General features: G+C 47.4%; 1 protein-coding gene across 3 annotated transcripts in view; it reads left to right on the plus strand.

The window, feature by feature from the left end:
* Rab11fip3 (RAB11 family interacting protein 3) overlaps positions 1-15052 on the plus strand; it is a 78105-nt gene that overhangs the window by 46246 nt on the left and 16807 nt on the right. The window contains exons 4-7 of one of the 3 annotated variants that reach the window (XM_038327908.1): positions 4907-5118; positions 6912-7061; positions 8823-8957; positions 11838-11873. In XM_038327908.1, coding sequence (XP_038183836.1) covers positions 4907-5118; positions 6912-7061; positions 8823-8957; positions 11838-11873 — 533 coding nt within the window. The remainder of the gene's footprint in view (positions 1-4906; positions 5119-6911; positions 7062-8822; positions 8958-11837; positions 11874-15052) is intronic. The other 2 variants (XM_038327909.1, XM_038327911.1) reach the window with 2 other exon arrangements.

Consider the following 15052-nt stretch of genomic DNA (forward strand, 5'->3'; position numbering starts at 1 on the left):
TTCTGTGTGCCTCCCTCCTCTCCCACTGCTGGGAGCTGGAGAGACCACTTTTTTTGATGAGAATGTGTCTTTTGTACAAACTGTTATCAGGAAGGTTAAAGTGTACAGCCAAGCTCTGCTTTGTTCCCTGCCTGTTTAAGACCAGCAAGGACGCTTCCTGGACTTTACTTCTCCCCACCTGGCCAGCAGCAGCTTAACGGAGCGTGTCTGGGAGCAGGTTAAACTTTCTCTGAGGTGGTAATGTGCCGTCAGGTGGGTGGGCACATGGTTTTGCAGGAACACCAGCACAGCTAACAAACAGGAAGGTGACAGTCAGTGAAGAGAAGCCAGCGACTTGGTGAGCTGGGACACATGATGAGGAGGTCATCAACAACAACACACCCTTCCCAGAGCCTGGGCTCCGAGACAGGCCTGTGAAGATGCTTGGCCATCATCTGAGGGTAAGGAAAGACCTGAGAGTGCACTGTGCCTGAATTGTGCCCGAATTCTATTTCTATGGAGAGAAAGGCTTGTGAAGGGTGGAACCATAGCCTGGACTATGGGAGCGCTGCCAGGCATTGTTAGCCATACCTGATAGACTGAACTAAAGATCTCATCTGTCGGTTGGTGCCTTAGATGATTGGTTACCTAGTGATTGTAATGACACATTTGGAAGCTTTTTAAGGCACTTTGATTTTAAAGTGAGTTCATCTTTACTTTGTTATTAGGTAAAAATTTTAGAAGTTGGTAATATAAAGTTGTTGCCTTTTGGGCAAAGCTAGGTCGTAAGTGGCTGGTAGATGTGGCCCAGTGGGTGAGGCTGTGTGCTCTGCTTGCTGTGTGTGTTGTGAGCTGTGTAGTAGGTGCTCACCTGTGCTCGCAGGTGAGGGGTTTTGTACCTGTTTTGAAGGGCCTTGAGAAAATAAATTTGCTGTTTAGCTCTTTGGCACCTGTGCAGGGCCCTTGCACAGTAGTGGCTGGCAGAAGAACCAAGTCTCAGGCGCTGTCAGGGGCAGGGTCTCAGCTGGGCATCTATCCTCCCATTGCCTCAGAGTCTGTGTCTTCCTCCTTTGTGGCTGACTTGCATCCTACCATTAGCAATCTGGGGCTTCATGTTTGTGTCCCACATCCCACAGAGGATCCTGAGTGCTTTTTGCAGTGCTTAGGGATGGGACTCTTGACCTTGTTAGTTTGCACATGCAGCTGTGTCCCCCTCTGTGACTGGAGCTCTGCAGTTACTCCACAGTGCTCCTTTAGAAATGAGACTGTGTCGGACAGCCTCCCTCCAGGATCTGTGGTCCAGATGAGGACAGTGACATGTACCGCTTTGCCCTAGTGTTGGTAGAGTTGATTCGGTCTCATACTCTGCCTAAACTCCATGGATGGTGCCATCCTCGGCCTGTGCTCCCGGGGACACCACCCTCAGCTTCATGAGAACTCTGTGTAATGAGTAGAGTCCAGCTTTTGTACTCTTTCCACCCCAGGAGGAGATGTGCTAACTCCACTGAGAACTTGTCACCCTTATTCCAAGTGGCCAGGGTGGAGCAGTGAGCACCTGGCATATGTACACATGGGCTGGTTTTAAAAAATAAATCATTACATTAGTCATGGGGCAGGGGTCGCCCGTTCTACAGCGCAGGTATGGAGCTCACTATTTGGGTCCTGGGGATCAGACTCCAGTCATCAGGCTTGATGGCAAGTCATCTGGTTTTTGTTTTGTTTTGACACAAGGTCTCACACTACAGACCAGACTGGCTTTGAACTCAGAGATCCACCTGCCCCTGCCTCCCAAGTGCTGAGATTAAAGGAGTGTGCCACCAAGGCCTGGAGATACTTTTATTTTTTAATTAAAAATTCATACAGTATATTTCAATCATGGTTCCCCTCCCCCATTTCCTCTAATATCCTCCCTATCTCCCTACCCATTCCAACTCCAGGCCTTCTTTCTGTTTCCTTCTTTAGAAAGCAACAAAAAGAAAAAAGAAAAATGAAAAAGTGCAGAAACACACACCCTGAGACACACATACAGACAAAAACAGAACTCATAAAAACACAAATCAGAAACCATAATAAACAAGCAAAAGGCCACTAAGATAAAAAAAAAATGTACAAACAAAGCAACAGGAGAAAAAAAAAAAAGATCTGCCTCAAGCTGGCGAGATGGCTCAGCAGTTAGGAGGACTGGTAGCCCTTGCATCAGGGCTGAGTTCAGTTCTCAGCAATCATTTGGTGGCTTAGAACCATTCACAACCCCAGTTCCAGGAGAACCAACAATCATACATGTTGTGCACATGCATGCATAAAGGTAAACCATTCATACACATAAAACAAAAATATGTCTAAAGATTTTAAAGTTACCTCGAGATCACCTTTTACATAAGCAACAACGTGTTATGAGGTCTTGGGAAGGTCCTGCCAGGTTAGTGTTGGGGTCTTGTCCAGCTCCTGAATTTGCCTGCTTCCTTTGTCTAAGATCCACAACTTGGTGCTCAGCATGGTCTCTTGTGGGGCCATATTTATGCACCAGGGCCAACATTCTTTTAGAAGTTTTTGCTTACTACTAATGAACTGTGTCTAGTCTTTGTTTTTATTCTCCTCGGAAATCTACAGGGTTTTCTTAGTGCCTGGGTAAGCGGCTATCAGCCTCCCCTCATGGACCATCAGGAGTCTGCACACAGGATGGTGTCCTGTTTGTCCACCATCTCCTGTAGGCCAGGCCTTGGACAGTTGCCTGTGCCTGCCTGCTGTGCTAGCCTCTCTGAACTGGCTTCTGCAGGATGGAGTCCTGGCCTGCCTCATTCAGGAGAGAGCTGCTTAGGTGCATGGGTGAAACAGAACTGGACTGTAAAGGTCACTTTCTTGTTTGGGTTTTTTTTTGTTTTGTTTTTTGTTTTTAAAGACAGGGTCTCACTATATTGCCTTGGCTGGAGCTATGTAGACCATGCTGTCCTTGAACTCATAAAGAACTACCTGTTTTTGTCTCCCAAGTGCTGAAATTAAATGTGTGTACTACTGTGTCTGGCTTTGATTTTAGGTTTTTGACTTGACTGCTTTCTAAAAATTACTTAGCATTGATGAATTTTGTACCATTTGGAGGCATAAGAACTCTGCAGTCTTGTTCCCTTCCTTGCTCCAAGAAGTGCCATGTCACCCACTGGAACCCTAAGACAAGTCCATAGCTCCCTCTGTGGCTAAAGCTCCAGCATTGATTCGTGTATCAGGTCACAGGCTGTTAGAGTGAAGCTGACTTCTCATCACCCAGAGGCTCAGCTGGACGCCATGGCTGTTGTCCTCACACTCCTTGGAACACCAGACCTCAGGGACAAAGGGCATCTTTTTCCTGCTAGAACTGCAAGTTTTCTGAAATCCTATTTGCAAATTGTTAACCTTAGAATCTTCTGAATATGAAATGTCAGAGACTATCCTAACTTGCAGCGTTGTTGCAATTAAAATTGATCTTTTAAGTAGAAATACCCTCTTTTATCCCTTAGTTTTAAGTTTGTTGGTATTATTTAAATTAGACTGCCATAAATTGGGCCCTGTGCCATGTTCTGTCCATAGGGGAAAACAAGTTCAGTTGAGGAAACAGACATTGAACGATAACAGTTGGCTAGATAGTTGACTGATTCCAGCACTGGTGGAGGAGAGGCAGGCGGATCTCTGAGTTTGAGACCAGCCTGGTCTACAGAGCTAGTTCCAGGACAGCCAGGGCTACACAGAGAAACCCTGTCTTGAAAAATCAAAACCAAAGAAGGAAAAAAAAAATCAGCAGTAGCCTAAACATACAAAATAGTTGTTGACGATGATATCTTAATTTGATCTTTATTACATTTTTACTGTTACTAATTTTATATGTGTTTATGAAGGGGACATCCACATTATGTGTGTGGAGGTCAAGGGACACTTTTGGGGAGCCTTGTGCGTCTTGAACTCATTAGGCCTGGTGGCTAGTGCCTTTGCTCACAGAGCCATCTGGCCAGCCGTTGATGTCTTCATTCTAAAAGGCATACTTACACTCGTGTTAACTCCTTTACTGTAAGTAATATTCATGCTGAAGGCCACAAAACAAGCGGTTCTGTTGGGAATATTTGTGATTCTAGGATGCTTTGTATCTTTTAGATGTATTATTATTCAACTGATTTTAAAATGATTTCAATTTTTTTGATTTTCTTTTATGAGACAAAAATTTTTCTGTTGGGCTGGAGAGATGGCTCAGCGGTTAAGAACACTGACTGCTCTTCCAGAGGACCCGGGTTCAATTCCCAGCACCCACATGGCAGCTCACAGCTGTCTGAAAATGCAGTTCCACGAGATCTGACACCTTCACACCAATGAACATAAAGTTAAATAAATCATTAAAAAAAATTTAAAAAATTTTCTGTTAACTCAGGCTGACCTTCAACTCATGGTCTTCCTGCCTTGCCTTCTGTGCGCCAGGAAAACAGGTGGGTTCCACCATGCCCACCTTTATGCATAATTTTGTCTTTTCTTTTCTTTTTTTTTTTTTTTTTTTTTTTTTTTTGGTTTTTCGAGACAGGGTTTCCCTGTAGTTTCTAGAGCCTGTCCTGGAACTAGCTCTTGTAGACCAGGCTGGCCTCGAACTCAGAGATCCGCCTGCCTCTGCCTCCCGAGTGCTGGGATTAAAGGCGTGCGCCACCGCCGCCCGGCTTGTCTTTTCTTTTTCATTTTAAAAATAAGGGACTGAGGGTGCAGCTGAATGGCAGAACACATAGGGCACCTCAGATGCCCTATGTTTAGCCTGCAACAAATGTGTGTGTGTGCTCGCATGCATACACACATACTGAGTCCTAATTTATAAGCTAACATTGATGTTTAGGGATATGGTTGTTATTTTTACTGGTGCCATGTCCTCTATGCAGTGTGGCCTCCATAGCTGCTCAGGCTAACTGTTGGTTTTCTCTCCTAGGCCAATGAGGTGACAGACAGCGCATATATGGGGTCTGAGAGTACCTACAGTGAGTGTGAGACCTTCACAGATGAGGACACCAGCACCTTGGTGCACCCTGAGCTTCACCCTGAAGGGGACGCTGATAGTGCTGGTGGCTCAGCTGTGCCCTCAGAGTGCCTAGACACGATGGAGGAGCCTGACCATGGTGCATTGCTGTTGCTCCCAGGCAGGTCTGTACCCATGCTGTGTGTGTATGTGTGTGTTCCTGTGTATCTGTGTACCTGTATGTCTTGTGGATTCTCTAAACTGTGCTGTTTGCAGTGGTAGAAACGGTCTGGGCTGTACGTAGCTTCCTACTGTCTTCTGTGGAGCTGCACCTGTCTGGTTTCTAGCCAGCTGACATCCCTTTATGCTTCTTTCTAGGACACTCCTGGATTTAATGCCCTATGGGGTCTGGCTGTAGAGACAGAGAAATTATAAGAGATAAACCTTAATTCAGTCCTTTGAGATTTTTTTTGTTTGTTTTTCGAGACAGGGTTTCTCTGTGTAACAGCCCTAGCTGTCCTAGAACTAGCTCTGTAGACCAGGCTGACCTCAAACTACTCCACCTGCTTCTACCTCTCAATTGCTGGGATTAAAGGCATGCGCTGCCACTACTACCTGGCCACAAAATCATTTTTTTTAAAAACAGGGTCTCACTCTATGACTCTTGTCATGAAGCTCACTATGCAGATCAGGTTGGCTTTGGACTCAAAGATCTCCTGCTTCTGCCTCCAAAATGCTGGGACTAAAGGCAAGTGCCACCACTAGCACAATATCTTGACACCAGGGCTAGAGGACATAGTATTCACATAGCTTTGTGATCCCCTGCATTCACTGCATATGGCCATAATAAAAAATAAATAAATATATTGCTAAAAACTTAAAGTTGGCCGGGCGGTGGTGGCGCACGCCTTTAATCCCAGCACTCAGGAGGCAGAGGCATGCAGATATCTGAGTTCGAGGCCAGGCTGGTCTAGAAGAGCTAGTTCCAAGACAGGTACCATAGCTACAGAGAACCTTGTCTCAACAAACAAACAAAAACAAAACAAAACTTAAAGTTGACAGGTGTGGCAGCACACACCTTTGATCACAGCACTCAAGATGCAGAGACAGGTAGATCTGTGAGTTTGAGGCCAGCCTGGTCTACTAGTGAGTTACAGACAACCAAGAGCTACATAGTGAGACTCAAAATAAAACAACACAACAAAATGACAAGAAAACGCTTAAAAATTATAGTACACAGTTGTAAGTTATTTATTTAAAACCGTTGGGTTGTGGAGTGGCTTCAGGATTGTCTGCCTAATATGCGTAAGTCCTAGGTTCTAGCCCAACACCTCCAAAAGAAGTTTTTGAAAACTCATAAATTGTTTATCTGTGATAGTTTCATATGTGTGTGTGTGTGTGTGTGTGTGTGTGTGTGTGTGTATATATATATATTTTTTTCTTTTTTTAAATTAAGACATAGTTTCTTTATATAGCTCTGGCTGTCCTGGAACTAGCTCTGTAGACCTTGAACTCAGCAATCCTCCTGCCTCTGCTTCCTGAGTGGTTGGATTAAAGGTGTGTGCCACCACCACCGGGCTCATCCTGTAGTGTTTCTGATGTGTTCTTCATCTGTTAACACTGGCCACGTATGTGAGTTTCATGAGTGTCAGAGTAAAAGCTGCAACCCTGTTGGAGCACTGCAGTCAGCCCTGCCGACCCTGCTGACCCTGCCGACCGCCTGCTCATGGTCTGTCGCTTTACTGTCTTCTTTTCCCCGGAAGAATAGCCTCTTTGAAATGATGCAATTTCATATCTGTTAGTAAAGACTGACGTAGTACAGTTACTAAAAATCGGTTTCACCTGTTTCTGGTTTGTTCCGTTCTGTTTTAGCAGTGTGGCTCCTCTGGTGATGGGACTCAGGCTGTGGCTTATCGAACAGTGTGCGTCCCATCAGGTGCCTGTGGCTGTGACTCAGAATTGCTTCTATCTTTTGTAGAACCCGCCCCCACAACCAGGCTGTCGTCATGGTGATTGGCAGTGAGGAACACTTTGAAGATTACGGTGAGGGCAGCGAAGCAGAGCTGTCCCCGGAGACCCTCTGTAATGGGGAGCTAGACTGCGGAGACCCTGCTTTTCTCACTCCCAGGTGACACCCTGCACTGTGCATAGTCCACTCGCCCTCCATGCCTAGTTATGGGGAAAGATTTCTATGGGGTCCTGTGCTGGGCAGAGGAATCTTGCTTTATCTGCCCCTGTGTAGTGAGACACCATGCGGACGAGTGTGGAGTCTGTCCCAGACTGAAGGCTCGCTGCAGCTCCTCTTGTCTGTTCATTGCAGTGTACTGCAGACCTTGAAGAACCTGCTGAGCCACTGCAGCCCTAAGCTGCAGCTCCCTGATCACCTCATGGCCGGTGGCTTGCTTTGAGGGACACTTCAGAGTCATAAGGCAGGCTCTACCATGTCTTGATGTCCCCCCAAATTTTCTGAAAAGTTCTAGATTTGAGGGACCCAAACTATGGCATCTTGGAGACAAGACATTTGCCTTTCCTAAGCTGTGCTTCAGGAGACTGACTTGTGTGCACACCTGGCTAGTTTTGACTGAAGACCTGAGTATCCCCCTCTTGAGGATTCAGTTTGAGGAAGCCACTGTCTCTCCGTGGGGCCCAGGCCTGGCTGGACAACTCTTCCACACTGACCACATCTCCCTTTTGCTTTCTGGTTCCTGATTTTGTCCACTTCAGCCTGGTTATCACAGCACCACAGGCCTGTTGAGCCAATACTGGAAGGGCTTTCTGTAAGCTAAGCCTTTACCCCTCCCACTCATATGCCACCTCAAAACAGCCTTGACTGTGAAGTGGGCTCTCTGAGTGCCCCCAGGTGACGTCCTCCTGGGGAGAATCCTGGGGACTTTGGTTGGAGGTAGTGGGCTTGTTCCAGGATTTGGCATTTCAGCATCCATGTCTGTTGGGCTATGGCAGTCTCTCCTGTTTGTCCAGTTTGCCCCATTCCCAGCTGGTGTTTCCAATCTAAAGTGTCATTTTCACACTATATTTTATGGATTCCTTTCTACCCTTCTTTAAGTTGAACTTTCAGGTTAATTTTCCAAGCCTGTGGGTCTTTCCCCCAGGATGAGGCTGGTTCCCTGACCTCAGTGCCCAGAACAGATGTGTCATGATCCACTAGTGTGCTAATAGCTTGTTGAGTTAGAATCACAGTTCAGGAGCTGAAGAGATGGCTCAGTGGTTAAGAGCACTGACTCCGCTTCCAGAGGTCCTGAGTTCAATTCCCAGAAACCACATGGTAACTCACAACCGTCTATCATGAGATATGGCGTCCTCTTCTGGCCTGCAGGGATAAGTGCAGACAATATTGTGTACATAATAACTTTTTAAAAAGTCACAGTACAGTGAGCATCCCTAGAAGGCTAGGCAGAATCCTGAGTCTTTAACACAGATCTCAGAAGTACAAATGTGCCAATGTACCCTTTTATTTTAAAGTTTTTGAGAGAGCAAGACTGTCTCAAAATAACAACAAAAACCTAGCAAATTAACTTCCTCTGGAGATACACTTTGCTGTCACGTTCATGTCATTTCCAGGGGGAGAAAGACGTGTCTACACTTACCTTCCTGTTAAAGGGAGTTTGTGTTATAGCCCTCGCTGCCTGGTCTTTTGGACTGCCCGGCAGGGCAGGTGGCAGCCCTGTCTGCTCCCGGTGATGGGTGCCCCAAGCTCCTCAGGGATGTGAGGAAGGGCTCATGGTAGTCCCCAGAGCACAACCAGCACCCGGACCGCTCATTCTCTTCCTCTGCTTCTGTCCAGCGCCTTTCCCTCTCTCCTCCTCCTCATGCCTGGCAGAGACAACCTAACGGGGCCTCCTCTCTCCTGACTGGCCCTCTGTCTTTCTAGCTCCAACCCTCTTCCCTCAAAGCTGCGCACCGTCCTCACTGATGAGGTCTTTGAGTTTTACTGTAGCCAGTGCCACAAACAGATCAACCGCCTCGAAGATCTTTCTGCCCGCCTGACTGACCTTGAGATGAATAGGTAACATGGAGGACCTGGTCTTGCTCTATGCTCCCAGGGAGACTCCCACTGCAGTGTGCTCCCCATCACTGGGTGCTCCTGCTCTGGTCACCTAGTCTAGCAAAGCACTCAGACAATGGGACTCTTCCTGCGGACCCTATCCCTGCATGCCTTGCTCTAGCTTGCTGTTATGTCCCGTCTCCTTTATGCATGTGGCAGCCTTGTCGGCTGCTGTCCCTGTAGGGAAACAGCCTACCATATGAAAGAGGACACTCCAACATTTTGTCAAAAAATTGTCTTCAGCTGAGTCATGGAAGCCGAGCTGGAGAATTTAAAGATGGGTTTCTGAAAACAAATTTGTAAGTAGTTTTCTGGGATGCTAGGTTAGTCTTGCTCACCTGTGCCCTGGGCCTTCAGTTCTGTAGCCTGCTCTCATTCACATGCAGAGGCTTGGCATTGCTTCTTTGCCCTTCCATGCGCGCCTGCTGCTCCTTTGCCCACGCTCCTGTTTCTCCCTCACTTGTGCATTGCTCATCTCTGCCCTTTGCCCCCTGCGTCTCTGTGAGCAGTCCCAGCAGAACCAGTGTTCTAGCGGCTCCAGCATTCTAGTGAGTTCCCTTTGCTACCTCCGGAAGTACAGCCTCACAAACTCATAGGAAACATCTTTGGATTCTTTGTTCATATCAGCGTGCCCAACTTCCCACTGGCTCAGTGTGTAGAGGGATGAGCTGGGGCCTTGAAGAAGGGTCTGGAGAAGAGATGGGTTGTCTGTGAAGCTATGGATGGCATCCCTGCTAAGCAGAGGCAGCAGACGACCACACAGGCTCTAGTGGGCAGAAGTGTTGTAAGACCATCCTAATAGTGCAGCATGCTTGCAGGCCTGTTAGAGGCCATGCCATGTCTGCCTCCCCATTGCAGGGCTTTAGCCAGGTGAGATCTACATCTCTGTCCCGTTCCAGCTCCAGTCCTGGGACCCTTACATGTTATCTTGTTTTCTTGTGTTCAGTGCAGCATCACAAAGCTAGAGGCCTTCATCCAACACCCAGTGAGGTAGGATCTTGGCCAGTTAGGAAAGATCAGAGGGAACCTGGTGGGGTCCTGATCACAATGCTAAAAGTATTCTTTTGAGGGCATGTCTCTACAAGACTTGGGGTGGGGGTGGGGGGAATCCAGTCTTTGGTGATTCCAGAAGCCCCACCCACTGGCTACCATTGTAGAGGACACATGCTTTCATCTACCCAGTGTTCAGTGCTGGGGAAGGTGCCAGCTGCATTCTTCCTGCTGGTGAACAGGTGTGGGTTACAGGCATGTTAAAGAAGACATGTATGTTGTCTCAATCACCAAAGATTTTTTTTTCTCTGCAAAAACCCTGCCTCTAAGATGCAGTGATCATAGCACTTAGGCCTTGTGGGGCAGAGGGCAGAGGTGAGACTAGTTTGAGGCTCAGCATGAGTGGGGTGGGACCTCTCACCCTACAAGGCTCTGCTTTCGTCAGGACACAGTCGTCAAGTACTAGCACCCCAATACTAGTGAGAGAGCTGAATTGTGCCTCCTGGCCTGCATGGATGCCCGCAGGATACACTTCGTGAACTCCCTGTGTGACAAAGGGGTTTACATGATGTTGCAGGTGTTTACCCAGTAGGTCACAGCATTCCTGTAGGTACCTCGGAGTATCTATAAAAGTGATGCATTTTATAGAAACCGAGCTGTCTGATTTACGCAGAGATCTATCTTCAGAATTGTAAACTGTTGCAGGATTTGCTGGTGCCAAGGCTGATAGGTAGACAGAGCAGTCTGTTCTTACTGTGAAAGGAGTGTCCATGATCCCAAGATACAAGCAGATTTGTACTAAAATGTATAGTGTTAGTCGGGAGTCCAGCCAGGAGAGGGAGCCATCCAGTAGGCAGAGGGACCCAGCTGTGGCGGGGCATGACAAGAGCTCTGAGGAGTCACAAAGAGCAAACACCACCCAAGGGATCTGAATCCCACTATCCACCCAGGAGAAGATCTGAGCCCTTCAGCAGCCGGCAACCCAGTGGAAATGGTGCCACGTTTCTCTTTAGGTGCTATGCTGTTAGCACCATCTCTCCAGTGCCCTCTATTGGCAGAATGTAGCATCACAAATGAAAATGAATCCCAGCCGTGTACTCCCCACAGCTACCACACAGGGTGATTTTGAGTCCAACTGAAGTGATAAAGGAATGACTCTCCAAGTAGATGGCCGGCCGGCCGGCCTGCCTGCCTGCCCTTGGAAGAGGGAAAGAAGGCTAGCGAGTCCACTGTGAGCTAAGACAGGTGGTTCTTGTTCCTGGACAGAGTTGTATTTTCCTTGGGCCCACAGATTCAGAAGGAAGGCCATGCTCTGATTGGCCCCAGAGCTGGAAGAGGCATGTTGGGCCGGCTCTTGCTGCTGGAGCTGGTCTGTGTTATTGCTCTGGGGTGGCTCCAGGAAGGGTGTCTAAATCCTCACCCTACAGATATTTGGAGTTTGAAGTGTCAGGACCCAAGCAAAAATGATTACAGGCTCTGCTATCATATAGGAGGGCCTGTGTGATCGCCAGTCAGCTGGGGTAATGGCTTCAGAAGTGTTTGGGGACATGGCAGTAGCCAGTGATGTGGACCCAGGTGCTGTCAGCTGGTGGGTTTAGGTATCCGGCTTGGTTGGGTACTGCAGCCTGCTTGGTTTCTTCTGAGGTCATAGGAATGGAATGATGAGACCTGGTGAAGACCTTTACAAAGGGTGTCGTGCATGCAGAGTGGGCATTCTGTGCATGCAGCTTGTCTGGGGTAAGGGGCTGCATGCCGGTGCCCTGCTATCTCCCCAACCCAAGCTTCCTGTTTCCTCTTGTCCTTCGGTCTGCTCCCTGACACTGTTTTCCTGTTTGTTTGGTTTTTGCACAGCCCAGCCAAGCGGCTCTCCAGCAGGAAGGTGGCAAGGTAGGCAGAGCCTCGATCACTTGTGAAAATTATGAAATGTTCTGATAGTCATAGTTTCTGATTTTTTTTAATTCAAACTTTCAAGTTACAGTTCATGGTTTGAGGGGAGAGGTTGTGGAAGGGTTTCTAGGGCCGTGGGTTTAGACCTGGACCTGGGGCTGGTAGTAGCTTCTGATGTTCCCTCTGCCCTCTCATACTCCCTGTAAGGGCTGGAATGGACCGCAGTCTCTGTGTGTCTGTCTGCTCTAGGAGCCGGTCTCTTAGACTTGGTGGCTGCCTGCCCAGTGACTCACATGGAGAGAAGAGGGTGGGAAAAGATTTCGCTAAAGTCATTAGGTTTTTTTTTTTGCTTTAGGTTTTTGTTTTTTGTTTTGTTTTATTTTGCTTTTCAAGACAGGGTTTCTCTGTGTATCCCTGTCTGTCCTGGAATTCACTCTGTAGACCAGGCTGGCCTTAAACTCAGAGATCCGCCTGCCTCTGCCTCCCGAGTGCTGGGGTTAAAGACGTGCGCCGCCACCGCCACCTAGAGTTTTAAAGGCCAGCTTCTGGTTTTTGGAGTTTGGCTGCTGTTGACTTCTTGGTATAAAAGGTGAGTTATGCTTCTGCCCTCCAGTTGGCTCCTGGAGGCTTCACGAAGTGAGGGTTCAGGTCTAAGATACTGACAGCCTACGTTGAGGTGGTTTCCTCCCTACGACAAGCTGTTGCTGCTCTGAGTCGGTGACCATCGTTATGCTCTTTGCTATCTTCCGAATCTCAGCCTGTCCTCACTGCCCAGCCCTCTCTTGTGGCCATGGGGGAGCATCCCTGCTGTTTTGTACAGGGTGTCACCTGGCTTTACAACTAGGGTCCTTGCATGTCCCCCCTCCCCCCACACACACCCTGTATATTCTGTTTCAGAGATTGGGTCAGCCAGCTACCTGCCCCAGCCTTCTCTTGTCTTACCTTTTTTTGTTTTGCATATCTTTCTGTGACCTTCCTGAGAAGGGAAGGAACGGGGTAAAATTTGAGACCTTGGGTGGGAGTGTCCTTTGGTTGGTTGGGTCAAGGTTGTGAATTTTCCTTAGATTTTTCTGTAGTTATTGGTCACAGTCTTTGGTACTAGAGTTGCTGCTAAATCTAACTTCTTTGTTTCTTCATGGCTTTTCTCTCTGTGGAAGCTTTGAAGATGTTTTCTTTGCTTCTAAAGAGACTTTTACTTCGTTCTGGTGCTACAGGCCTGTATTCACAATTATTTGGGAAGCTGAGGCAGGAGATTCAACTTAGCTTGTATCTCAAATATTTTTAAGAAGATCTAGGTATGTAGAGTATGTGCCTAGCATGTATGGGCCTTGGATTCAATTCCAAAAGCCATGTAAAAAATAAAAAGATAAGCCGGGCGGTGGTGGCGCACGCCTTTAATCCCAGCACTAGGGAGGCAGAGGCAGGCGGATCTCTGTGAGTTCGAGACCAGCCTGGTCTACAAGAGCTAGTTCCAGGACAGGCTCCAAAGCTACAGAGAAACCCTGTCTCGAAAAATCAAAAAAAAAAAAAAAAGATAAATTTCACGAGTCTTGTTGTTGCAAGCCCTCTTTCTCACTAGTTATGAGGAGCAAAGTAAAGGTAAGCCCCTTACCTAGAGGCTAGCTACTAGCACCTCCAGGAGAATTGTCTTTCTGTGCCTTTGTATCCCCTCATTCTGGAGCAGTGTCTTCTTGACAGTTTGGGGCCTGCGGGAAACAGACTGTATCTGCACTTCAAGAGGACACTGAGCCCATAGAAACGCCATAGCCACCCAACTATACTTAGCTACAGTTCCACAGGAATGACTTGGCCATCCTGCTCACATTCTTCCGAACAAGCAGTGGCCAGAGGAACTATCAGAGAGCTCAGCCTCCCTGGCTAAAATCTTGACATTTTCTCTGTGTCTAGAGAAAATCTCTCCAAAGGGTCAGAGGCATCTCATGGCCTGAGAAGGCTGACAAGTATAGTTTGATCCTTTGAAATAGTCTCTGAGAATTTGTTTTTCTTGTCAGGTGTATTTTTTTTTTTTGCATCGAAACTCAGCCTTCATGTTCATAGTTAATTTATGAATCAAAAGTACATCCTGTAATGTACCTGAAGAATGTCAAAGCATTCGTGCAGATTTTAATCCGCTGCCATCGTGCCCTTAATTCTGTTCCTAGAATTCTCAGGAAACACAGGACGGCTGTCCCATAATTCATGTTGCAGAATGTCTGGGCCTTTATGCATTGTCACTAAGATTTTGCAGTGTCCAGCTGTGACTCTGTGACCTGGCCGTCTATGGCCCTCTCCCTGAGGTACTTGGACAGAGCTGGCCCAGTGGAATTCACAGCAGGGACGTTATTTCTACCCCTTGGGCAAAATATGGTTCTGGGGAGTCCCAGAGCCACATGTTCCTCTTGTTACCTGCAGTACCTCCTCCTGGGGATTCTTGAGTGGAGTTGAAGGAAGAACCCCTCTTCTTGGTGGGGATTAAATAAGCTACACTCCCCAAACTAGACAACCTCAGCTTTACCAAGAGGCCACATCCTGGGTGCTTAGGGACATCATGTTCCCTTATCCTGAACTAGGCCCAGGCCTTGGCCGCTGCACAGGGTGGCCTCTAGGGTCTAGGGTGGACAGTTTCCTTTCCAGGGAGTGGCATGAATTTGAGGTCAAGTTCCTGTTTAAAAGCAGTGACTGGTCAGCAAGCAGCCTTTTGAGAATCCGAGGAAACATAGAACAGGCTCTAGAAGTAAATGGCTCTCCCAGTGTTCACAGGCTTATGTTCCCAGGGTAGAGGAGTTTGCTTCCTTTTCCCCCTAAAATATTCATGAGGGGAAAAAAGAAAAAAGGAAAAGGAAATGTACAAACTCAGCTAGTGAGAAAGGAAACAGCTTCATTCACTGATAAAGAGAAATGCCACAGCTGAATCCTCAGTCTGTGGAATCCTAACCAAAGCTGCCTATAAAATACTCTTGTTAAAAACTCACTGAAACCCCTTACTTGCCTACAGATTGTTTCCCCATTTTATAAGAGAAGCCTCAGTGAGCTTGAATGTTTTCTTAAGGTCACAAAGGTCTGTTTCGAACCTGACCCCAAGTGTGGGACAGATTGAACACACAGCTTTGCTGCCACTTCTATCCAGTGCCCTCAACGGCAGGCATATAAACTGCTGCTAAATTAGACTTAGCACTGCT

This window comes from Arvicola amphibius, chromosome 4 (genome assembly GCF_903992535.2).
Source record: "Arvicola amphibius chromosome 4, mArvAmp1.2, whole genome shotgun sequence".
Classification (NCBI taxonomy): domain Eukaryota; kingdom Metazoa; phylum Chordata; class Mammalia; order Rodentia; family Cricetidae; genus Arvicola; species Arvicola amphibius.